The sequence below is a fragment of the Thunnus thynnus genome, chromosome 9, assembly GCF_963924715.1.
Source record: "Thunnus thynnus chromosome 9, fThuThy2.1, whole genome shotgun sequence".
Lineage (NCBI taxonomy): Eukaryota > Metazoa > Chordata > Actinopteri > Scombriformes > Scombridae > Thunnus > Thunnus thynnus.
In genome coordinates, this window is record NC_089525.1 from 14,795,349 (window position 1) to 14,819,475 (window position 24,127).

The 24,127-nt window shown below is 38.5% G+C and overlaps 2 protein-coding genes across 3 annotated transcripts; both read right to left on the reverse strand.

Moving 5' to 3' along the window:
• Nucleotides 1–3,024: 3,024 nt before the first annotated feature.
• On the reverse strand, nucleotides 3,025–11,482 carry LOC137189304 (putative monooxygenase p33MONOX). Of its 2 annotated transcripts, none has more exons than XM_067599081.1 (8): nucleotides 11,171–11,482; nucleotides 9,992–10,114; nucleotides 9,628–9,815; nucleotides 9,297–9,408; nucleotides 8,885–9,012; nucleotides 5,351–5,538; nucleotides 4,924–5,090; nucleotides 3,025–4,269 (listed from the first exon to the last, which is right to left on the reverse strand). In XM_067599081.1, exons 2-8 carry the CDS (start codon nucleotides 10,017–10,019, stop codon nucleotides 4,064–4,066), a joined length of 1,017 nt encoding a protein of 338 aa, XP_067455182.1. In that variant the 5' UTR covers nucleotides 10,020–10,114; nucleotides 11,171–11,482; the 3' UTR covers nucleotides 3,025–4,063. The 2 variants fall into 2 exon arrangements, with proteins under 2 accessions (XP_067455182.1, XP_067455181.1); XM_067599080.1 differs by having other exon boundaries at nucleotides 11,063–11,482.
• A 615-nt stretch (nucleotides 11,483–12,097) lies between these two features.
• On the reverse strand, nucleotides 12,098–13,581 carry LOC137188750 (C-X-C motif chemokine 10-like). The gene is made up of 4 exons (XM_067598353.1): nucleotides 13,363–13,581; nucleotides 13,038–13,155; nucleotides 12,577–12,654; nucleotides 12,098–12,399 (listed from the first exon to the last, which is right to left on the reverse strand). The coding sequence occupies exons 1-4, from the start codon at nucleotides 13,424–13,426 to the stop codon at nucleotides 12,330–12,332; spliced, it is 330 nt and encodes a 109-aa protein (XP_067454454.1). The 5' UTR covers nucleotides 13,427–13,581; the 3' UTR covers nucleotides 12,098–12,329.
• Between the last annotated feature and the right edge of the window lie 10,546 nt (nucleotides 13,582–24,127).

The following is a 24,127-nucleotide window of genomic DNA, read 5'->3' on the forward strand; positions in this document are numbered from 1 at the left end:
TCCCTTCCAGACTCTCCCACCCACTATTTCTCTTGCTCTAGCTTTATTGCAGAGTGTTTTTGGTTTGGTGGAACTGACACACCTCTGCCCATTTTTTTTTTATGTGCAATGCTGCATGCCTGTAATAGAAATGTGACCCAAGACTAAATATCTTCATCTGTCTTTAATTTTTTTTTTTTACCAAACTTTTAAACCAAATCATGGCTGTGCTTTCTTCATCCATCTTTCTGCATTTCATCTTGTGTCTGTCTACCCATCCCTTTATTTGCCGCTAATAACTGTCCACCTCCAAGCTTTTGATGGGCAGCTCTCTGTCCGCACTTGCCTGTCTCATTTGATGTTCCCCTTCACTCCTCTAGCACCACCTGAAAACCAGACGTGTGGACGCCCAGCAGTCTGTAATTAAGTAAATGTGTTTTCCCTTTAGGAGAAATGAAAGTTAAAGTTTAAAGTTGATGAGAATGTAAGTGCCTCAAGTCAAGGCCGTGCTACTTTTTCAAACCCGTATCCCAAAAAGACCAAATCGAAAGGAGGATGCAGTGCTGACTTATCCTTTTAAAAATAAGGCAACATACAGTATAACTGTTTTGTATCTGCATTCTAGTGTGTTTCTATAAGTAACAACATTACAGCAACAGGCACATCCTGTAATAAATCTACCACATATCATGCACACACAAAGACACACACACGCACCCACACACACACACACATACACACACACACAGACACTGCTGCTCTCTCTCTCTCTCTCTCACACACACACACACACCGCTCAGGTTAACTTAAGTCACTTTTGGGGTATTTATATAGACTTTGTCCAAATCAACTGGTCTTAAATCTGGTGTGTGTCCCTGAAAGTGACTGAAGTCATACCACACACACGCACATGTTGTCTTAGGTCACTTTTGGGGACATTACATAGGCTTACATTCATTTCCTGGAAACTCACCTTAACCACTGACCGAAAAATCAGTGACTTTTGTCTCCAATTGGACAAGCCGTCCCCAATCTATTGGTCTTAAATCTGAAATTTGTCCCCGAAAGTAGCTTATGACAGACCCAACCACCCACCCACACACCCACTCACCCTCCCATGCACACACATACACACACACACACACACACACACACACATCAGACAATAACTGCTGAGAGCTTTAATGAGGCCATAAACCCTTCCAGTTCATGGCTGTGCCCACGGGGAAGGACTCTGTTCTCTACTGTTTCTCCCTGCTGGCTCATTGTCTGCTTGCCTGGATGTTTGCTTTGATGTGAAGAGAGGAGGCTGTGCTCTTAATAGTATTCAGATATCATTGGTGACATTAAAATTTCTGGTACAATAAAATCTTTCTCTCGGACAACAGTAAGACACAGTTAATTAAATCAATGTGTACACACCAGATGACCCGATAGATTAGTCGCCAGAGACGCTGTAATACTCTCCTCCAGATTCTTCTCATTTTTGCCCTTTATGCTTGTGTGGTGAAATTAATTTCCTGTGAGCAATTATCCGTCACACTTTTTTACTTTGTGCAACAAAAATGATGTAATGGCTGCTTAATACATCATTTTACTGCAGTATACACACTTCTGTTGTTAATTCTAATCTGATGAAGGTCTGAGCAACTCAACAAATAAAATATAAAAGTCAAACTAATGAACAGGATCTTTCCCATGAACTATGCTGAGCTTATTCTGCCATCTTCTGGCCAACAAGTATAGTTGAGGGTTGGTCTAAAATTTTTCCATGTTATCACCATAGGGGTCAAATTTCAGGCAGCTTCATGTATTGAGTGCACGGTAGTGGAAATTTTTATTTGGTGCCAGACTTTTGAGGTTGTTAATTTACCAAAATGATATCACTATTACTTTGATGCACGGTTTACACTGACTAAATATGAATACAATGTTTTCATCAGTCTAGTTCTAGTGGTGAAGGAAGTCCATCACATGTAAAAGTCTGCACTGAAAATGTCACATAAGTAGTTCTTTGAGTATTAAGAGCAAAATGTACTTAAAATATCAAAAGCTACAGTTCATAATTCAGTAAAATAAATAGTTGACATGGAGCCAAGTTTAATACTGTTGCGTAGTTTAGTCTATAAAAGTGCATCATATCTTATAAACTTGTATTAAAGATACATAAGGACTGTAAAGTCTTTATGTGAGAGGTAACTATTGACTAAAGCTGTCAGTTAAATGTAGCGGAGTAAAAAGTAAAATATTTGCATCTGACTTGTAGTGGAGTTTAAAGGATAAGTTCATGATTTTTCTAATTCTGTCTTCAAACAACAGTCAGGTGCACAAATGAACACTGAAACAGGTTTTTTTAATGCTGCATCATTCTTCCTGTTAGTACTGATCATCAGAAGAGCCCTACCTAATGAGCTTTCAATGTAAATGATGACTATATATCCTCAGATATATATTCAAATATTTATCTGAGGATAATACGAGGCTTCAGTTAGTCAAATCAAATGGAAAGTCTTTTTAGTATCAAATTACATCTTTTTTTTCCCTGTTGAGCTGCAGTGCAGGATGATATAAAAAAGGGAATTTTGTTCTAAAATAACTTTGGAAGACATTCACTTGATTTGACTCATTAGGACCACTGAAGCCTCATATTATCTTCAGAGAGTCATTTGACTACATTTCTGCAGTGAACAAGGTCTGTGGATTTTGTCCCCCATCACTTATATTAAAAGCTCTTTAGGAAGAGATCCTTTAATGGTCAGTATGAACGATTACAGCAAGCAAAACCTATTTTAATGTTCATGTGGGCACTTGACAATTGTTTTATGACTGAGGAAATTGTCAGCCTATCCTTCAAGTATTAAGTAGCCTGAAACTGAAAGTCAAGTAAAGTATAAGTGTCTCAAATTTGTAGTTAATTACAGTGCTTGACTAAAAGTAAACGGTTAACTTTAAAATAATAAGGGTAAATAATAAAGGCTTAATGTGCATTTTCATGTTGCCTATATTTGCATTATGTTTTCATGAAGAAATGAACCTGAGAACCACTTTTGCTTGTTAATATCAGATTTATTTACAGATGTAGGAGAAAATCTCCCTTGTGCAATTATTTACTGGAATTCATCAACATTTTCAATCAAAACAGCAGGGATTCTTGGATTGTGACACACAAAAAAATGCAAAATTGAAAATGACCACTTCAATGCTTTGTATTCTTATAGCATATTGAAACATATTGTGATTCAATATAAAAATGTGAGAAACCCAACATACAAACTACTATTTAGAATGAACAATGTTGATTTAAAGCAGAATAATATGAAATATACTTAGGTTGAAATAATAATAAAAAAAAAAAAAAAAATCACTTCAGGTCAGCAGTCATACTCTTTCGTCAGGTAAAATAAGATGCCAAATAATATATATAAAAAAGTGGCACGAATGCAAAAAGCAAACACGCTGCACGTTTAGGCACAATATCAGTCATACCTCACTATACTCTGCATGCTAACAGAGAAAAGCACCACACAACTACAAAACTGTGAGCTTATTAAAAAAAAAAAAAAATACAAATGAGGCCAAAGAGCATTATGGACCGAAATAGCTGGTCAGTTTTAGTATTAGAGGCAATGCTAAAGGGATTAGCTTAAGCAAAGGACTGACGAGATATTTCAACAACTTCAATCTCGTGCCACATCACTGAAAATGGACCGAGGACAACAAGGCAATGCATGCCAGTGCACCCATTACGTGACATAACTACAATAACAATACAAAGCAGTACCATTAGGGATAACAAATCAAGTTATTTGATTTGATGGTTTATTTGGACTAATTAGTTGGAAGAGATGATGTGAAGTACAATAAGATTGCAATCCATCTGAGTCGGGTCCGCTGAGGGATGTAACAGTGCGGTAATGTCTCTGGGGTTGGTGAGCTAAAAGTATAAGTGGTCCTCCATCCCCTCTGTCTCAGTGCAGGGAGGCAGAGGGGATGGAGGAGGCCAGGAAGGAAAATGAGCAACCACACGGAGGAGAGAACTACGGAGCATGTGGTACAGAGGTGTCAGTACGCGGCTGGTTTGGATTCAGAAGCCCGAAGGTGTTAAAACATTCATGTCCCGAGGTTTGAGTTTGTGTGGCCTTGGCGACACCCGCTTGGCGTCGATGCCTGTGATTTCAATCTTAGGGGGCATGAAGTTGGCAGGGTCCTCCACCTTGAGGTTGACTTGGGTGTTGGTGCCATCCATGGTGGAGGACTTCTGCAGGCCGAAGTAGGACTGCAGTGAGAAGCCTGTAGGAGAGAGGATAGAAAATATGGCTTTAATGACCTAACCCTAGTTTTCGTGATCAAGTTTTAGTGTCATGATTGAAAGGCCCTAGTGATAGTTTTTTAAAACCACAAAAATCTGAAATATGTCCACATACATAATTGGAGAGTTTGGGTTTTGGATAGAAAAACATTTAGTGAATTTCTCAGCTGTTCATAATTTAAAGTATTGGCCTGCTTAACTCCAGTAATTTCTTCATGACTTACAATTATTGTTTCTTTAGAGTTAGTTCTTATATAAAGTCACCTGCCAATTATTAGGAGTGATGGAGAATCCCCCAAGTATTGGCCTGCTTAACTCCAGTAATTTCTTCATGACTTACAATTATTGTTTCTTTAGAGTTAGTTCTTATATAAAGTCACCTGCCAATTATTAGGAGTGATGGAGAATCCCCCAGTGAGTCTTGAATTGGTGGTGGGGTTACCTTTTTGTTTACATTTGAATCACAGATAGAGGCTTTAATGTAGTCCCAGCCTGACACTGGAAAATTCCCACTGATTTCACATGCTATTGAGTTGCAAACAGGGTTCATCTGTGCCAGTGCTACCAGTACTATTGTATTCAGAGAAAAAACAAAACACTGGGGCACAGGGTTCAACCAAGTATAAATCTCTCACCTGTGCTGGTGTCAGAGCCAGGGTCAGTGGGGGACTTCTGTACCAGAGAGCGAGTTCCAAAGAAGTTCCACCTCTCTCCTCCTCCTCCCTCGTTTCCTCCCATGTCTGTGGTGGGGCTGAGTTCTGGGGTTGCAAGAAATGGCACAGGACTCAGCTGGAACCAGCTCCTGTATTTCCGCCAAGAAAGAGCATCACATGAACATACAAGCAAAAAATAAAAAGAGCAAGGAGATGCCATATGGCACCTAGTATGAGCAAAACAGAATGTCATATTCAGAAATGCAGCATGTTAGTTCGCTACAGGATGTGGTGTGAACAACATCTATGTACATGGGCTCTACTTCCACCCGTTACAAATACAAGATTTTAGATCAAATAACAGTATGAACTGAATATGATCTAAATGTTTCAGCTGCATGTTGCCTACCTGCGACTAAGAGCCGGTGATGAGTGGGGACTAACACAGGGGGTGACAGATGGGGTGACCGAGGGTGTAACAGAGGGTGTGACGGAGGGTGTAACGGAGGGGGTGACACAAGGGGTGCCACTCGGGGTGGATTGTGCTGATGTTATAAGCCTGTCCTCCTTGAAGTCCCCGCTTGGCATTCTCAACTTCTGCAGAGAGAAAAGACAAAAAAAAATTCAAACAAACAATGAAAGATTGTCCTCCACTGATCCAGAATCAGCCTGTATATATTACAAAGTGATTAAACAAGGCTTTTTATATCTATAACCACAGTTGGCTGGTTGTTCATTTGTGACTTATGTAGAGCTGCAACCATTAGTTGATCGACAGAAAATCGATTCAGAATCAGAAACAGATTTATTGCCAAATAGGTTTGTACAGACAAGGAATTTACCTTTGTGTTGTGGTGCATAACAATCAAAATATGCACAAAACTTAATAATATAAAATTTACAAAAAAAATATGTGGGGGAAAGAGCTGTTACAAGTTTAAAGATTAAAAAGTTTAAACTGAGGGCACAGCCTGGTAGCCTACTGGTTAAGACGCATGCCATAACGTCTGCAGTTCAAAGCCGAGTCAGATTTTGTAGATATGGATATCATACAGATTTATCAAGAAAATAATCAGCAGATTACTCTAGAATGAAAATAATTGTTAGTGGCAGCCCTAGACTTATGTATCTTGTATAAACAGCAGACCTGTGATGCTATTTTTATCCCATGTCCATGTTAGACTACCATCACATGTTTGTGACAGATTTGTCAGAGACGTAGCATTGATCTCACTTAAAGAGCAAACACTCCCTGAATACACAATACAAAAGGTCAACAGTGTTTTTCTGGAGCTACAGATAAAAAAATAAACAACAAAGTGCGTCACAGATCTTAGGAACCAATAACCTGTCACCCTGTGTTTTGAGTGGAAAAAGAGAGAGAACCTCCCCATGATTAAATTCTGTTAAATATAACAAAATCACTCATATTACTGTCAGAACTAAATTAACCACTGACCAAGAAACCTGTACTATTTAAGAACCAATAATGCAATGAATGTCAAATGCTTGAAATTCACTCAGAAAACTGGTTGCAGATCTATCTGCAGCACCTGCAAGACCACCAGTCTAAACATATACCCTCTGATTTTCTATCAAATCCTCTTCTGTGCAAAAGCTAATTTCAGATTCTGATTATTCTAGCAAACCAAATACATGTTCCAACAATACTTGCCTTAACATCTAGGTTTATTTTGGTAACAATCTCTGATAGGATTTCTGCAATGTTCAGTCTCCATTCAGTGTCGGTATATTTCCATCCATATGTTGGACGTCCTTCTAAACTCATATCCACCTTGAATATTTGGTCCAGTATTCTGCTCAGGACTGTGGCCATTGTGCAAATGAATAACAGGGGGCAACCCCTATGTATTATCTGGGTCATATCCTCTTAGATTTAATCAGTGCCCCAAGCCTGCTGGACCCCAGCCAAACTACACAGCCTTTCTAGTAGTTACACGTTGTTCTGAACTTATAAATTAGGGTTAGGGCAGTGGAAAAGTCAAATTTCAATATTGCCTTCTTATTTGTACACCAGTGTAAAAAATGTGTTGCACACTAGCCCCAGTGCCTCTCATGTATTTGTACATGAGGGAAATTTTTATCATCTTGCAATGATAAAACATATGAGGTACCATCTGAAAACAGCGTGAAGCTTATTTTGAATAACCCCTACATGACAAGACAGGTGGAATAACCCCAGTTTGAACTTCATGTATTAACATCAAGTTAACCTACATGAGGAGCATAAATTGGGGCTATGTCCACTCAGGAGGCTAGGGTTAACTTAAATCAGGACACAACGGGCATAACCATTAATAGGTCACCTCGGCAATGTATAAATAATGAAATCTTCCACGGACATTGAAGGTCTGTGATGAATTCATTTTCAAGATTGCCGTTAAATGTAGCTTCGTGTACCGTTAGTTAGCAGCTAGGTGCTAACGGTGACTGCCACATAACAACCTCAAGCTACACAATAAGCATTAACGCTACTGTGTAAGTAACGTTAACGTTAATCTCTTTGATTCTGACTAAGTTATGAGCTCCACTGCAACCTTTCTTATGTTGACTCAAGGCTAATAATTGCCGGTTAGATTTATAAAGACATTTGTTTACTCGAGTTAGCTTGAAAGTCAGCTCTACTAGCTAGCCAACAAGGTTGCTTTGCTAACGGCCTGTTAACCGGCCGCAGAATGCAAGTTAACACGCAGCGTTAATAACTTCTTCACATACCTTTTTATAAAAGGATTTCTTTGACGTTCCAGTCCGTCATGTTTCTTCATTTTGTCCATAATTAGCTGTTCTAACAAGTGTAAGGGAGGATTATTTCTCGAAAACACAAGCGACACAACTGTACACAGACCGCAGTAGGCCTCCAAACCGTCCCTTTTTGTTAGGAGCTCCGTGATTGGTCCATCTGAGAAAATAAGGGGGCTCGATTCATTTAAAGGCGTTGCCTGGCAACACTGCTGATATAGCTCCAGTCTATGGGAGCAACACAGGGCTGATTACGTAATTTGTTTACCAAGATATTCTTCCGTGTCCGGCCTGCAATTACAACAATATTTCTCGCAATAATACTTGCTCATTGTAAGACACCATAATGTTTAAGAAGGAATATTTCCCTGATAATGTGCTTTATTCAGCATCACAAGTTGGACCGATCAATTCATAGCAGGTGAAACGTGAGCATGGTTGATAGGCTATAGTGGGCAGTGAAACTGGACAAATCTAGACAGAAAATAAAACACAACCTTTGTGCATGGACACTCTCTCAGGTGCTGTGTGCAAGCCATAGGTGCAAGCACAAAGATGCATGCACAGCGCCCTCTTCTGTTCCTTTCTAAAACAGTCTTTTTGCTAAAGCTCCCACCTGGATCCGTGTACAGAAGATTGAGGACAATGTTTAATCATTACAACTGGTCAACATTTAACACAGTTTTTTCTGTGTGTGCCAGTTCAGTTATATTTTGATACTGGAGACATTCTTGTTTTCAGTGTTCATTCTGTGCACCACATTATGATCACGAAAACATATTTTCAGAGCTTGTGTTACATTGTAACATTTTCAACAAAATTTCTCCACTACCTTGGAATCTGTTAAACTGAATCTAGCCAAAAGTCCACTAACGGCAAATAAACTTTAATAAAAGTGAAAAAAACTCTCATACAGTCTCACTTACTGCTGTTTTTTTTAATGACATTTCACTCTTAACAGTCTTCACCGGGTATGTCTGAACAGGTACACCTGATGAAAATCAGATCTTTTGTTTACACAAAAACCTTCCAATAAACCAGCACCAAGACAGTGTGCATAAGTTTTTAAAATTGTATTCGAGTTTTGCTGCCCTACGACACATATTGCACATTCAGGTGTGCAGAGATAATTTTCCATTATTATTTGAGGCCACATCAAGGCCTCATATATGTTCATACTCACTGGCAGTGTGCCATCAGCCCGTCGGTGAAAGCGGGTCTCCTCAGCAGAGAGGCCCTTGTGAGGTGAATACCCAGTGTCAGTCAGCCCTGCCTGGTGCTCAAACCTCTGGAGGTTTTCCTGGGTGTGCTCTATGTGAAGATGGACATACAGTCAGCAGTGGAAATTAAATTAATCAGTCTTTTAATGTACTGTGATCCATTATAGCAAATTACGCTGCAGCTTGTTCATCCATATTTAGTAGCTAAGACAACAGCCATTGGGAAAATCCCAGGAGGTGAAGCTTATATAACTCTGTGGCATGTAGTGAAGACATTAGTTTATCTGTGTTTTTGTAACTTACATGTCCACATATTTATCAAAATGCAAATGAATGTTCTTCAATTAAGTTACTCAGTTGGTTTTGTAGACTTACTGATCATAAGCGAGTTCATTAAAGAGGTGGCTTTGGCTTTCACCACAGGCACTGGGGACTTGGCTGGCAACGCTGCCTCAAAAGTCGGCATCTTCACACCGCTCTCACCTTCCTGGTTGCAGAGGTTTATACTGTTAGGATTAACTCACAAACCAGTCACATAACAAATAGACAAGCACATCAAATGTGAACAGGCATGCACATAAGCTTCAAGATACAAGCCGATGTAAACATTTTCTTCAAGTAACTCTCAGTAACTGTATAAGTAACTCTCAATTCATATCTCCATAACAAATTGGGTCGGAAAGTACAAAAAAAAACAGGATAGCACCTCTGCAGTGTTCCTAAACTTGTGCTGTGGGATGACAGGATCCTTCCAAAAGATGTTGACAGTCAAGTCTGAAGGTGGTGAATTCATGGGGGCGTCCATGTGCTCGTCATAGCTGATATTGCGTCGGGTCATTCCAATAGGAGCCGACATGGCAGAGAAGAGTCCGGGTGACGTGCCAGACTCTATCGCTGAGGCATAATGTATTTTACATAAGTATAATATTTCTGATAACTCTGCAAAACCACCAGCCCATTTCACAAGGTAGAAAATGTATCAATCAGTAGTGAATATATCGATGACTTTGCCAATGAAGACCATGCATTAAACAATTATTGCCTATTTTATCGTATCCTTCTCCCATTACCTGGCATGTCTCCCTGTCTGGAGGCCATCTCGACACCAGATCAGAGGGGCTGACCACTGGAGAATTTGGAGGGTGACGGTGCGAAGGTCCACTCAGCTTGGCTTTGGACTCCAAACCTGAACACTTCATCACATGACACGACACATGTTTATCATTAGGCTGATAGAGAGGCTTGGTCCTGTGGAAGCAAGGTGTGTAATGCAACAATGGTCAGGCTAGTTGATAAATAAATGCACGTTAATATTCTTATTATGTAATACGTCAGAGAATAAACACACCGTCTAAGACTGGACTTGTATTTACTGTGCACAGCGCATGGTGTCCTGTTTCTGGCCAGCCTCAAATAGAAGCAGAGAGTTCAGTTACCGGCAGTGTCATTAATATCAGTTTATGTCAGAATCAGCCTCACATACCAGCCTCTACGTCCATCCATGAAAGAACAGCCAAACTATAAATCATATGAGACTATTTCTCACAAGGAAATTATAGTTTTGGAATAAAGGAAATGGTAGAACTTGTCCTGCAGTTAGTTCCTTGTTTATACACCAGATAAAGCCTCTCTATAGTGCTATTGTGTTATAGTGAACCTGTCCACTTCTGTGACCAGTGTTCCTAATCAGCCTGGTCTGAGCTCACTTTCCACTGGAATCCACCTGCATCTTCTCCACGTTAATTCACTGTTGATGGGCAGAAATTCTGTCAGAATTCACCTTTTGCAGATATTTGTTGGTATTTGTAGTCTACTTTCCAGACAGCTGATATCTAACACTGCTCACGTCAGCACTGGGAAGCCAGATACAGTGACTTGCAAAAACAGGAACCGAAGTCACGCCATGGGGGTGTGGGAATAACGTCTACATGTAAACTAATATTACAGCCTATAAACAAAAGCATTTTGGAATATTTTCCGAGAGACTATGAAAATTATTAAACCATATCTTGACTGGTATGTTCCAAAATCTCTGCATGCATTAAATTTAATTATAGCCGGTGTCTTTTGAAATATACAGTCATTGGCAGCGTTTAAGGACAACAGCTTGTCATGCATGCTGCAGAATATTAAACACCCACCTCAATATCTCCTCTCCTGTCGAAGTTATTCCACAGCGGCAGTGATTTTTCTGTCACAGTCGCGCCGATTTGACAGACTGACCGAACAAATACTGTATGTTTGCTCACCGGTTTGGTCATCCATGACTTTTGGACATGTAGAGAGTAAACAGAGCTGAAACGGCCACACAGACAGCAGCACCCGGGAACGCGCCTCTCCGTCAGCGGAGCCGGCGGAAGAAGTAATGACGGGAAACTTAAAAAGCCTTGCAGCCTGTTTGGGTGTTAAGTGTAGTGCTATGTGTAATGATTGCCTAATTGTAGTTTTATAGGCAGCAATACCAACAAGCGTGAGGAAAACATGCAATGCTGTTGTATTTCAAAATTGAGATTGATAATAATAGGTTTTAATAGGTTAATAATAGGTTTTCTATTAAATGTGGGTAAGAATTGAAATAGTCTTTTATATGTGATATATATATATAATTGTGCCCAGCTTAATATATATGTGTCACTCACAAAAACCTGTTCACACATGACATCACATTGTAGACAAAAAGCTGGTTCCCATTGGTTAAAGTTATTGGGTAGGGGTTGGGGTTCATGTGATTATGGTTATAAGGTTAGGGGTGAGTTTCCAGGGAATTACTGAATGCCAGTGTGTGTGTGTGTTTGTGTGTGTGTGTCTGTGTGTGATGGGTGTAGAGGATTACAGCCTATGAGACTCAACTGAGCTGAGCCGCCCCCGTCAGAGCTGAATGGGGACATGAGTGGTGGCAGGATATTGACCTTGTGATCCCAGAGCTTTGGTGTCCTCTGATATCTGACGCATGTAATGACTAGTACAACACATTAATCACATCTAGAGGACACCTTAGGGTCTGATATTTAATGTTTGGCAACCTAAGCCTGCTTGAGATCAGAGGATATGTAAACTGGCACATATGCTGTATATTTCTTGCATTAGCAGCCCTGGACCACAAGGTAGCACTCTTGATATAGGATACAAACAGACTTGGAACAGAAAACAATTACTCAACGCTCCCTTGATTTTCTTTTCTTTTATTATAAAACGAAATTACAAAAATGCAAAAAACTTGGTTTACAGCAAATACATCTATTTATCTAAACAAGCTGGTGGAGATACAATAGAATAGATATACAGTGTCAGTATAAATAGAAGATAAATAGAAATAACATTTAATCCATTGTATTTCTACATTGGTTGAAGGTGCATTTGTCAGAGGTCAGCAGAGCCTCTTATTGATCCATGGAGTTAAAGAGACAGTCAGACGGTGGCGGTGACCTGAGTTGAAGTGACTTCAGTTGGTCTGTTTGTTGTAGAAGACCTCTGCTTTCTGGATCACACATAATAACACAAGAAGAATACACATTAGACCCATTACAACAGTGAGCAGAAAGCATTGTGTTACTAAGCACTATTATTTCTATCAAAAATAGTGTTTCACAGAAATATCAATATCATGAGTGCGTGGTAAGTTTATGCTGAAGATGATATTGTTAAGTATACTCACAGGATGTTATTCATGAGTCTTTTCACTGCTTTTAACTTGGGGTTCAGGCAAAAGCGAAGGCCCTTGTTCATGGTGACACTGTTGAAATGGAAAGTAGAAGTGAGTTCAAGTGAAAGAAAAGGCACCCTTTCCTTACCAACACCTAACAGATGAGTCATGCAGGCAGACTCATTGGTATCGTGATTGTATTTTTTTTTTTTTTTTAGAGATCTCCTTTCAAAAGTCATGGCAGTGCTTGCTTAGATGTCACAGTGTCTTGAGCAGGAGTTAATAATCCTGTTGTTTGTAACTTCAGTGGCTGTTCTCGATTGCTAATATATTTTGGAACAATTATAACTAACTCTGTGCTTTCATTCAGGTCAGACAATTATGTGACATTTTATATGGCATGTCATTCCTTATAAATGTCGGGCTTTGTTTGAGCTACACTTCTATATCAACTGAATTTTTCAAATACTTACACAATCTCCACTTTGTCACAGAAGGCGGTTGCTGGGTAGATCTGGATGTCTTTTATTTCAGTTTTTCGGGGAAATTGATTCCTGACACGTTGACACAGACAATGCTGCCCTTCCTCCACTAGAGAGGAAGACAAGGGAAAAAAAAAATTAATTTAATCAACAATCATTTAGACTGTGCAGAATTCCAGCTCATAGCTACCAACATAGCCAAAATAAACACTTTTTATTCTTGTACTCTCATTGTTTGTCTGTCAACAATACAAACCTAATGTTGTCTATGTAATATTGTCTATCCAAAATGACAAAAGGAGGGATAAAAACTTACTTTGGGTTGCAGAGATGCAGACCACGACAGCCAGGAGCAGTGTCACTTTAATGATGCAGGACATTGTTGGCTTCCTCTTTGGTGAAAATGGCACTGGTGCTAGAAAAAAAATCTTGTTCCTTGTGGTGAAGATGATAGAAAGACGTTGTAATAAGTGTAGCTTGAGTGAAAGACAGAAGGTTAGGTGACAGAAGCACTGTGAGGAGTAAAGGATGAGGGTCATCTTTTATACTCTCATCCTTCCTGTGTTCAGGGGAATTTTCCGAGTGGAAAGTGAAACTTCAAAACTGTAAGAAAAAACCCCCAATCATCCCACTCTACTCCTCCTCTAGATATAGTACTAATAATTTGACCAGATTTGACATTGTAATGGTAAATACTGTACATGCAAACACCCATGTAAAGTAAAACTTTTATATCAAATCGTTCCCATTGTTTTCTGTAACCTTTCCACTGTCTCTTATGAATAAAGGCATACAATGCCCAAAAATACTTGAAAAAGAACACACACACACACACACACACACACACACACACACACACACACACACACACACACACACACATATATACCTAGTAAGTAAATAAGTAAATTTTATAAAAACTTTATTTATAAAGCACCTTTCAAAACCAGAGTTACAAGGTGCTGTACAATGCAAACAATTGACAAAAAATTGAAAGTTAAAAACAGGAAATATCAACATAAAACACAATACAAACCATAAAAGTACACAGAAGGCAAACACAGAAGTCAGATATACAAACAATAAAAACAATAAAAGTTACACATTATGGGACCATTATGAAACAGACGAGTTTTTGAGAGCTTCTTAAAACTATTGACTGACTCAAAAAATGTTTTATAACTGGGGGAAGTTATAAGAACAAGTGTAAAACCACAGGCCCCTTTGGTTTTAAGCCTAGATTTAGATCACTTTTAGGAACATTACATAGACTTACATTAATTTCCTGGAGACTTACTCTAACCCTAACCATAACCACTATTTGCCTAACCCTAACCACTGACCCAAAAAACAGCTTTTTACCAATTTGGGACACAGCTTTTGTCCCCAATTGGACAAGACGTCCACAATTAACACGTCTTGAGTCTGAAATGTGTCCCCAAAAGTCAGACCACACAAACACACACACACACACACGCACACATTATACAGTAAATGTGTAATCATTTGTGATGGTGGAAAGTAAGACTTTTGTATTCATGTCTTTTTTGTCTACTGACAAAGCTGAGTTGGATTAATTGCATAAAATGACACATGGATGATACAAAATAATTCATCAAAGACAAAATAACAACAAAATAAAACCCCAAATAAAGAAAGAAAATAGAATGATGACTTGTTAAAATCCTTTATTTCAGTATATTATTTCACACCTTCTGAAGTTTATCTCATTTGACATGTCAGTGCACTGAATGTTTTCCTGACATACTTGGTGATAGTTTTGAGATGAAAATTTGAATCAAGTTGGTTTAAATGCTGTATGTGTGACTTATTTTGTATTTGCCAGACAAAGTGTGGGCAGGGGATCTTTTCAGCTTGGGGGTCTGTTCATATTTTGGGCGCATCAGTGGTTAACACCTTTAGCATTTATAGCACCAAATCAAATGTGTGAGTACTCTGGAAAAAAATGAAGAGAAGTATGATTTCATTTCTTTCCACAGTGGTTGCGTGGTAGTTTTCTACTGTAATGACACGTTTGCAATGTAAATAAATCAGTATGATCAACATTATCTGATGGGCTCCACCACAGGCTTGTAGGTAAATGCTTGGTTTCAGCAGAAGCAGTGGTTTAATGTCAGTTTCAGTTTTGTGTTCTCCGTCATTTTTTTCTATGGCAAACTGAAATCCCATCTTACGTCATTCTCTCCTTCTCCATTTTTAATTTCCTTCTCTTTTCCTCTTCATTTATTCTAAGAAGGAACAAAATAAAATGAAAATAAAAGTGCATAGTCATCTTCTAGTGAAAATACTGACATACTTGTCCTGTAAATCGCACTATGCCATTTTGCAATGAAGTGCATTAGAAAACACGTGACTGTTAAAAAGATGTTAACTGACACTAGATGAAAGTGTTATATTGCCACATTACTTATCCAAGCAGGTTTCTGTTTTGTGAAAATCATGTATCTCCAAAAGGTCAACTTCCCCCAAACTACAAAAATAAATACACAAACAAATAAGCATATTTTATTTTCTTTCTTTGTAATATGGGTGCATTTTGAAAGCTATGAGGGTGTAGGCGCATATTAACCTTCAACTTATCTTTAAAATCATCACATTTGGAGATACATAGTTAAACATTATCGCCAAAAATGATAATAATGCATGTGCCTTGTTTGCAACTGTCGACAGGCTAACAAACCCTTCTTTGTCAGCAGCCTCTGAACTTCTATCCACCAGGGCCTGCAATGAATTTGCCTCCTTCTTCTCTGACAAAATTCAGAAAATTAGACAAGCAGTCAGTGTCTCCATATCAGGTACAGGGTATGTGTTGTCCCTGTTTTCACTTAAAATCACCCCAAATACCATGAGTTTTATCTGATCAACCACAAAAAATTGGAGGACATTATACAATGTCTGAAAACCTCCTGCTGCGGCCTTGAGATTCTGCCAACAGGCTTTTTCAAAAATGTTTCTAATTGCATGGCCTCAGATCTTCTACAAATTGTCAACATGTCTCTTCTCTCAGGTGATCTTGTTTAGGTCTTCAATGACATCAACATAAACACAGACAGTGGTAGAATTTCAGTCTTAATATTACTGGATCTCAGTGCTGCATTTCACACAGTCGACCACAACATATTACTAGACTGGAAAACTGAGTGGGACTTTCTGGTACAGTGCTAAACTGGTTTGAATCCTACTTCAAGGACCAGTGTGTAGAATTTAGTGGCTCTAGCAGAATGGATTTGACAGAAATGGAATATAATATTCATAAATGTGTTTTAATTAGTGTATAATCCCATAAAAACAATTACAAATACAATTGTATTTTCGTTACCTTAGAATGAGCCCTTTATAGCTACATAGGCAGCAGGTCCTCTTCCATGGAGCTCGTCATGTTGCACCGCCATGTTTCTACAGTAGCCCAGAATGGACAAACCAAACACTGGCTCTAAAGAGGGCCTTTTGTGTTTTTCATAAGTTTCGCAGCCACCGTAGTTTCTCCTTGGAAGGGTAGGGTGAAGGGTATTTATCTAGTTACAATCTGCAACCTCACCACTTGATCACACTAAATCTTACACACTGGTCCTTTAAAGGACAGGGACAACTTTGTGTCTATATGTAACCACGCATCTGAGAGGACAAAAATGACATGCAGAGTTCCTCAGGGCTCCATTCTGGGGCCTTCTCTGCTCAACATCTACATGCTTCCACTGGCTCAGATTATGGAAAACAACAAAATATGTTACCATAATTATGTAGATGACACACAAATTTACAAAACTATATAACCAGGGGACTATGGTCCACTACAAGCACTGAGTAAGGGCATTGAACAAATCAATGATTGGATGTGCCAGAATTTTCTTTAACGAAACAGACAAAACTGAATTGTTTTTGGAGCCAAGAAAGAACGATTAAAAGTCAGCACTCAGGTTCAATCGGTAATGTTAAAAACCACAAACCAAGCCAGAAAAACAGCCATATTGCCAATTACAAGACAATTACAAAGTCAGCCTACTATCACCTGAAGAATATATCAAGGATTAAAGGACTTGTGTCACAGCAGGATTTGGAAAAAACTGTCCATGCATTTATCTTCTGTAAACTGGACGACTGTAACAGTGTCTTTACTGGATCACATCACTCCAATTCTCAGATCTTTACACTGGCTTCCTGTTTGTCAAGGAATTGATTTTAAAATACTGTTGTTGGTTTATAAAGCACTGAATGGTTTAAGGCCAAAATACATTTCTGATCTAATGCTACGTTATGAACCATCTACATCTCTCAGGTCGTCTGGGACAGGTCTGCTTTCTGTTCTCAGAGTCCAAACTAAACATGGAGAGGCAACTTTCAGTTTTTATGCATCACATATCTGGAATAAACTCAAGGCTGAAGACTTTTAAATAAAATACTTGTTCATTTCTTACACTACACTGTAACATTTATTCTTGTATTTTATTATGTCTTATTCTATTTTAGCTTATTTTCATTTTCTATTCTATTAACTCTTAAATAACTATTTTTAATTGTATTTAAATGTCTTTTATAATGTGTTTCTTTTGCATTTTGTCTTAATGCTTAATGTTTCTTGTAAAGCATTGGCCTTGTTGTTGAAATGTGCTATACTACATAAACTAACTTTGTCTTGTCTAAACATGAGGTGTTTTTTACTGTCTTCAAGTCAGATTTTAAAATTGGTTTATGGTAAGAATGTATTTTTACTTGATGTTTCATCAAACATATTTCTAAATCTTTGAAATAAAGACTGAATTTTAAATTCTGTTGAAATCTGTTAAAACCAGTCCATGCTATTTAAAGACACTTGGGTCTTCCTTGACAATAAAGGTCAGTGGAAGGGACTTCCATCTATTGCTGCATATGGTGCAGACTAAACACAAGTGGTCAGCAAGAATGGCTTCTCTAAAATGAGTCTATACCCACTCATCCACATTACAACACATCAAAAATGTAAGTCACAAGACATTTTCTGGTTGACTTGTCAGGGGATTTAGGAATCACACAGCAGTTTGCAGTGGCACAGTATACTTAATGCCACCTCTAATAAACTCCACTTTCATTCTGAAAGACAGACCGCACTTAGCAGGCTTGAATATTTCATATATCCCCCCAGTGAATATTTAATAGGTTTTACTTATTGGGGACTGTAGAGTGCATCGACTCACATCATTTCAGTACAGCATGTTCCTTTGCACATTCTGACTTAAAGCACAGGAACTAAATACTTTGCGGTTTACATCTGAGTGGCAGTACCTATATGACCATCATGTTTAGTGGAAATAGTTTTTTTCTGATTGCCCTATTGGCTGTGTAGGGTTGAATGTGCGCTTGGGTATGTAAGAGAGTTATCAACCATAACTATTTTTAATAGTTCGTATTTCCTTTGTGTGAAGCTGTGATCGCTCACCAAATGTCAAAACCACAATGTGTGACCCGTGTAGGAATGAACCAACAGGAACTAATAACGTCAGCAGTCGCTTCCTCTGCAGACTTTGAGACTGGTGTAGTTGCACTTCTCATTTCACTTTAAAAGTCAAAATCACTTACATTAGGAAAAAGCTGATGAAATACACAGTAATCAGAATGAGAAAATGATGGATGGACAAAATACATTTGTACAAATGTTGGGACACACGTGATAACCGCCTTATCTCTTGCTGCAGCTACAAATCCATATTGGTCATTGTCTGAACAAAGTGGTAACAGCTTGTGTCTGTCACCCTACAATATATATACGATTGTGGAGATTCATGCATACACAACTCTGCAACATAAGTAACTCAGTGTGTCAAGCTGTACAAAAAGAGAAGTGTTTTTGTGTTTCTGGACAGATGATGAAGGTCTAAAGGGTAAAAATTAGTTTCATTTGATGTTTTGATGATTCTTTAGTGTGGTCAGTGGCTGAAATGATCCCTTGTCTGCCCCATATTATTCAGTTTATGATATTTATACCAAATACATTATAGCTAAATCAGGTGATTTTAACCTTATAGGCAGTGCAGAAACAATAATGAAACCTGATTGCCATAAACAGAGCCAACAGGGGTCAAGACAGCTGCTTTGGTTTGTCTGAAATAGCCTGCAGGGAAGGCAGATTTTTAAAAATTGTAAAACTCATTAAACAAAATTGATAAAATGTCTTTATATTTGATAATATACATGTCACATCCTTTCACGGGACCACCGGCTGTCAGTAGCTGTCAGTTCAGTAACAATAGAGCTTTCCTTTGACTAGAGTGCACTGCAGCAAACGTAAAGAGGGTTGCAAGTTGCAAGTCAATATGACCACATGAGCCTTTTTTGAGAGTTTCCAGCCACTGTAGATGACTTTTTTTCTTGTGACGGTGACGGTGGTTTTCTCACAGGAACCATCAGCGTGTATCCGCCCCCCCCCCCCCCCTTATTCCGGTATGTCTGTCTTCCAGTTCATGTTTCTGTGATCACTAATGAGCTACTCCTAAGTTGTTTGACAGGATATTTCTGATAAAATACAATTTGAGTCTTATTTGATAGTTTTGATAGTTTTTGCCATCTTTTATTATGATAAATGTAGCTGATCTAGAAACATGACACACAAGTGTTCAGATGATCAGATTAACTTTACTTGTTGGCAGAACCAAAAGTGTACACTCAAAATATAATAAATACATACATATATATATATATATATATATATATACACACACACACACACGTATATACATATGTATTTGGCAAATAAGTTGGCAAAAGTTACCAGGGGAATTTTCTGTTAAGTGTGGTTTGGTAATAAGGTCACCAAATGCCTTTGTTTTCCCTTTCAAATGTTTCCCTAACCTGGGGGGCTGGTTTCAAACATGTATGATCCTCTGACTGCTCTTTTTGAGTAAATCATTAATATTGACATTAAGATGCTGGGCCAAAAATACAAAATATAAGACATAAGTTGTAATAAACTTTAATTATACTTTCAATTATTAGAACAAATGGGCAATGCTGTTTATTTCTGGGAGAGAAAGAGTCTCCAGATGGGGCTGCTTCACTTACATGTAAAGCTAGGTTGTAAAATGTAAAACCAAATGATTCCATGCTGTTTCACCTGTAGTCAAAATGTTCAACTGATAAGACTTCAGCATGAACTTTATCATCATCTGCATTACCTTTGGAGTTATGATAAACTTGTGTTTTTATGTTGTGGTTCTGTACTGTTTATGTCGAATATTTAAGATATTTCTTTCTTTTGGAAAGAATAACATTTCATCTTAAGGTAAATTCATTCAAATTACAAGTAACATAGCTTCTCACTTACTGAAGTGGCAGTGAACATGCAGTTAGTGTGGTTTTACTTGCACAGGTTTTTGAGACATCCTGCCTGCATTCTACCGTAACACAATGGGGGTAGATTTTTATTTGTGGTGCTTACATCACTAAGACATTACATTTAAATAATATAACAGCAACATGTCTCTCCAGAAACAGTGTCCCCATTGTTCAATGAAAACTGGTCAAAATGTGTGATGTCTTTTGGGGAGACATTCGCCTGCATTATACTAGGATGGTCGCACAAGCAGAAATTAAAACCTGGAAAAATAAAAACAAAACTAACTATGTGGCTTGTGAGCAGACATTGCATCAGACAGATGTTAGATCTGTGAGGAACACAGTTGATTATTTGCAATAATTATCAATTATCAAAGATAATTAACTAATTATGAGAATTAGTAGAATTATTAATATGAATTAACAAATACGGGGCACCACCCAGAAACTGGGACCAATAACCAAACAAGATAGTCTCATAAATGGGAGTTCACCTAGAATGTTAATATCTGAGAGATATCAACATTCGAGGGTGAACAAAGAAGAGTTGAATTCGAGCTCTGACTCCTTCAATCAGCCACTTTTACAATATATTACACACAATAATGACAAAAGAACTTCTCTTTAAAGATATAACAATGTTTATTAAACTTAACAAAATACTTAACAAACTTAGCAAAATTAACAAAGTTAACAAATGCTTCATTCAATAAACAACTTTTCTAAAATCTAATTCTACCAAACAAAACAGCTATGTACAGGGTTGGACACATGTGGGAGCGTCTCCGCCTGCTGAGGTGTGAAAATCGCAAGGCATCCTTGGAAATGGAGTTTGTAATGGACTCCCATTGTCTGTAAGCAGCATTTTGGCGCTATTCCTTTGTCTTGGGGGAAACAAAGGAAAAAGCATCTCGTGGTCAGGCCTCACAGGTTACATGTAGGCCTTCTCTGTGTGACCTCGTGGTTTGAGGCCCAACACAGAAGAAACAAGTTCTCCGGAACAATATAATGGAACTGAGAGCAGTTCAAAGAAACTAAGGGAACCGCGAAAACCACAAATGTCAGAGAAGCCTTTTCAACAAAGAACACAAAAAAACTGTGGGACTTTGTGAAAGAAATGGCCAACTTGAACTCGGGCAAGAGGAAATTGCATATACTGAATGAACTGGCAAAAGCAAATAAACTCAGCAATTTCCATAAACATTTTGATTGTGAAGGGAGTGACTGTACTGATGAATGTAGAAACTTGTCAATTGTTGTGATGTGATCCAACACATAGAGTAGTAATTGATTCAAGTGCTGTGGCCAAAGTTTTTAAAAGGTTGCACACTAAGAAAGCCAGTGGGCCAGACGGTATTTCGGCTCTTCTTCTTAATACATTTGCTGATGAGTTGACTCCAGCTTGGAACCCTCTATTCTAGCTATCGGTCAATACATGTACCATTCCTACAATATGGAAAAAAGCTGTTATTATTCCTGTTTCAAGAAAACCTTGCTCACAGGCAAATAATGATTTTAGACCGGTAGCATTGACATCAATAGTGATGAAATCACTTGAAAGCGTTATGGTAGGGAACCTATTAAGTGAGGTACAACATCTCTTAGACCCCTACCAATTTGCTTATAATGATGGTAGAGGCACTGATGATGCTCCAAACATCACATTTCACTTTATTTTAAAACACCTTGAAAATCCTACAGTTTGTGCTAGACCGATGTTTATGGACTTTAGTTCAGCATTTAATACCATTCTCCCTCAGACTACTATTAAACAAGCTGAAACAGATGAGAGAGAATCCCTATATAATCAGGTGGTATCATGCATTTCTCACAGGAGGACAACAGCAGGTGAAAGTTGACTCAACTCTCTCTGACATACAGGTTTTAAGTACTGAAACTCCTCAAGGCTGAGTAAACGCTCCCCTTCTTTTCACACTATATACAAATGACTGTAATAACCAGTAAACAAACAACTACATTATTAAGTTTTCTGACGATATAGCCATACTCAAGTTTACTGAAAAAAGATTCAGACATTTCTGTTTATAAGTGAGAGATTGAGGTTGTGCAGTGGTGTGAGGGGCACAACCTGATTTTAAACGTCAAAAAAACCAAAGAAATGGTCTTCGATCTCAGTTCTGTTGGTGATCACAAGTGGAGTATGTCTGTTAATGAATTAGTCAACATCTGCATTTTCTGTGAAGACTCAGGGTCCATGGAGGAGATAAAAGCATTATGTTATTGTTCTACAGGGCGGCCATTGAATCTATTATTCATTATGGCATCAAAACATGGTTTGGTAACCTGTCTGTTAAACTCAAATCACAACTCCAAAACCTGATCAAAAGGGATGAGAAAATAATTGGTATGTTGCCCCCATCTTCTCTCCAGGAGATATTTGAGGAGACAGTGAGGAGGCAGGGCCTTAAAATCACCTGTGACACAAACCACATCCTTCATAAAGAATACAAGCTGATGCCCTCAGGCAGAAGGTACAGGTGACCAAACTGTAAGTTGAACAGGAATAAATTCTCCTTAGTTCCACTATCAGTCAAACTACTAGACAGTAAGAGATGCAATGTGTGTGTGTGTGTGTGTGTGTGTGTGTGTGTGTGTGTGTGTGTGTGTGTGTGCAATAGGAGGGGTGAAGCATTATGGCGTCCGTTGGGGGGAATTTGCAACATCGTGGTGTAGGTCATCTGTGCAATATTTCGGTGTGCGTGTGTGTGTGTGGGCGGGGTGGTAGGGTGAAAGGTTATGGTTTTTATTGAGGGGAATGTGCAATATCCTGGTGTGGTACATCGTGTAACATTCTTGGTGGGTACATTCAGCTGTATACGGATCTGTGTGTGTTACTGCATGTTAACTGTCGTTTGATTGTATATGTATATGGCTATAGTGTGTCATATATACACAATATATCCATATACATATACAATCAAACTACAGTTAAGGCTGTGTGCTGCCATGTTTCCTCAAATGCCCAAGACAAATAACCATAAAGGCTAATCTATCTATCTAGATACATATATGTTTGTTTATTTATTTATTTTGGGGTGAACTTTTTTTCTGTAACTTTTTTTCTGTGCCAGTTTTCAGACAAACGTGTGTTCTTTTTGTCCTCTTATGGGGTGGGGGGCCCTACACATTTGGGCGCAGGCAACTAACTCTAAATTGACAGGTTGAAAATAACTACACACCTTCAATACCATAAATACTGCAAGGACCTGACCTGCCTATTTGAGATTTTAAGGTAAAATGTGTGATGTGTTGCTCATGTCTTGTGTATTATTAGGTATGACTGAGATTATGTATTGAGTAGTGAATGCCATAAGCCTGCCCTCTAGTGTTTAAGATTCAAAACAACAGTTAAGGATGCTTTGTGTGTTTTCTGGCAAAACCTGTTCAGACGAAAACAATTCTGGTTAAATGATCATCACAGATCATCTCTGTTCATCATCTTCTGCTCTTTGTAATATTGAAATGTACTCATGTGAATCAGTAACTTCGCCTCTCAGCTCATTATTATGCCTGATAATTCCTCTTGTTTTAACACAGATGACCTCCATCCTGCATGTCTGGGTTCAATGGTGTCATCTTTGCTCAGACCGTGATCCGCCACACTTGTGTTTACCAGAGCTGCATCCCACGACAGTTACCATAGAAACCCCGGCGGCTGCACCAGCAGAGCCAAGAACGGGAGTTCATGCACATGCAAGAAAACAAAGATCACAGCATGGAGAAAAAAACACTGA

Bases quoted from the DNA above. Each gene is read 5' to 3' on its own strand.
- LOC137189304 (XM_067599081.1), bottom strand. From the start codon at position 10,019: ATGGCCTCCAGACAGGGAGACATGCCAG. The intron at 5,539-8,884 runs GTGAGTATGAAC...TTCTCTCTGCAG, and splicing joins GGGCTGATGGCACACTGCCA to AAGTTGAGAATGCCAAGCGG. The intron at 5,091-5,350 runs GTAGGCAACATG...GCGGAAATACAG, and splicing joins TCACCGGCTCTTAGTCGCAG to GAGCTGGTTCCAGCTGAGTC.
- LOC137188750 (XM_067598353.1), bottom strand. From the start codon at position 13,426: ATGTCCTGCATCATTAAAGTGACACTGCTCCTGGCTGTCGTGGTCTGC. The intron at 12,655-13,037 runs GTAAGTATTTGA...CCATTTCAACAG, and splicing joins TGTGACAAAGTGGAGATTGT to TGTCACCATGAACAAGGGCC. The intron at 12,400-12,576 runs GTGAGTATACTT...TGTGTGATCCAG, and splicing joins AGACTCATGAATAACATCCT to AAAGCAGAGGTCTTCTACAA.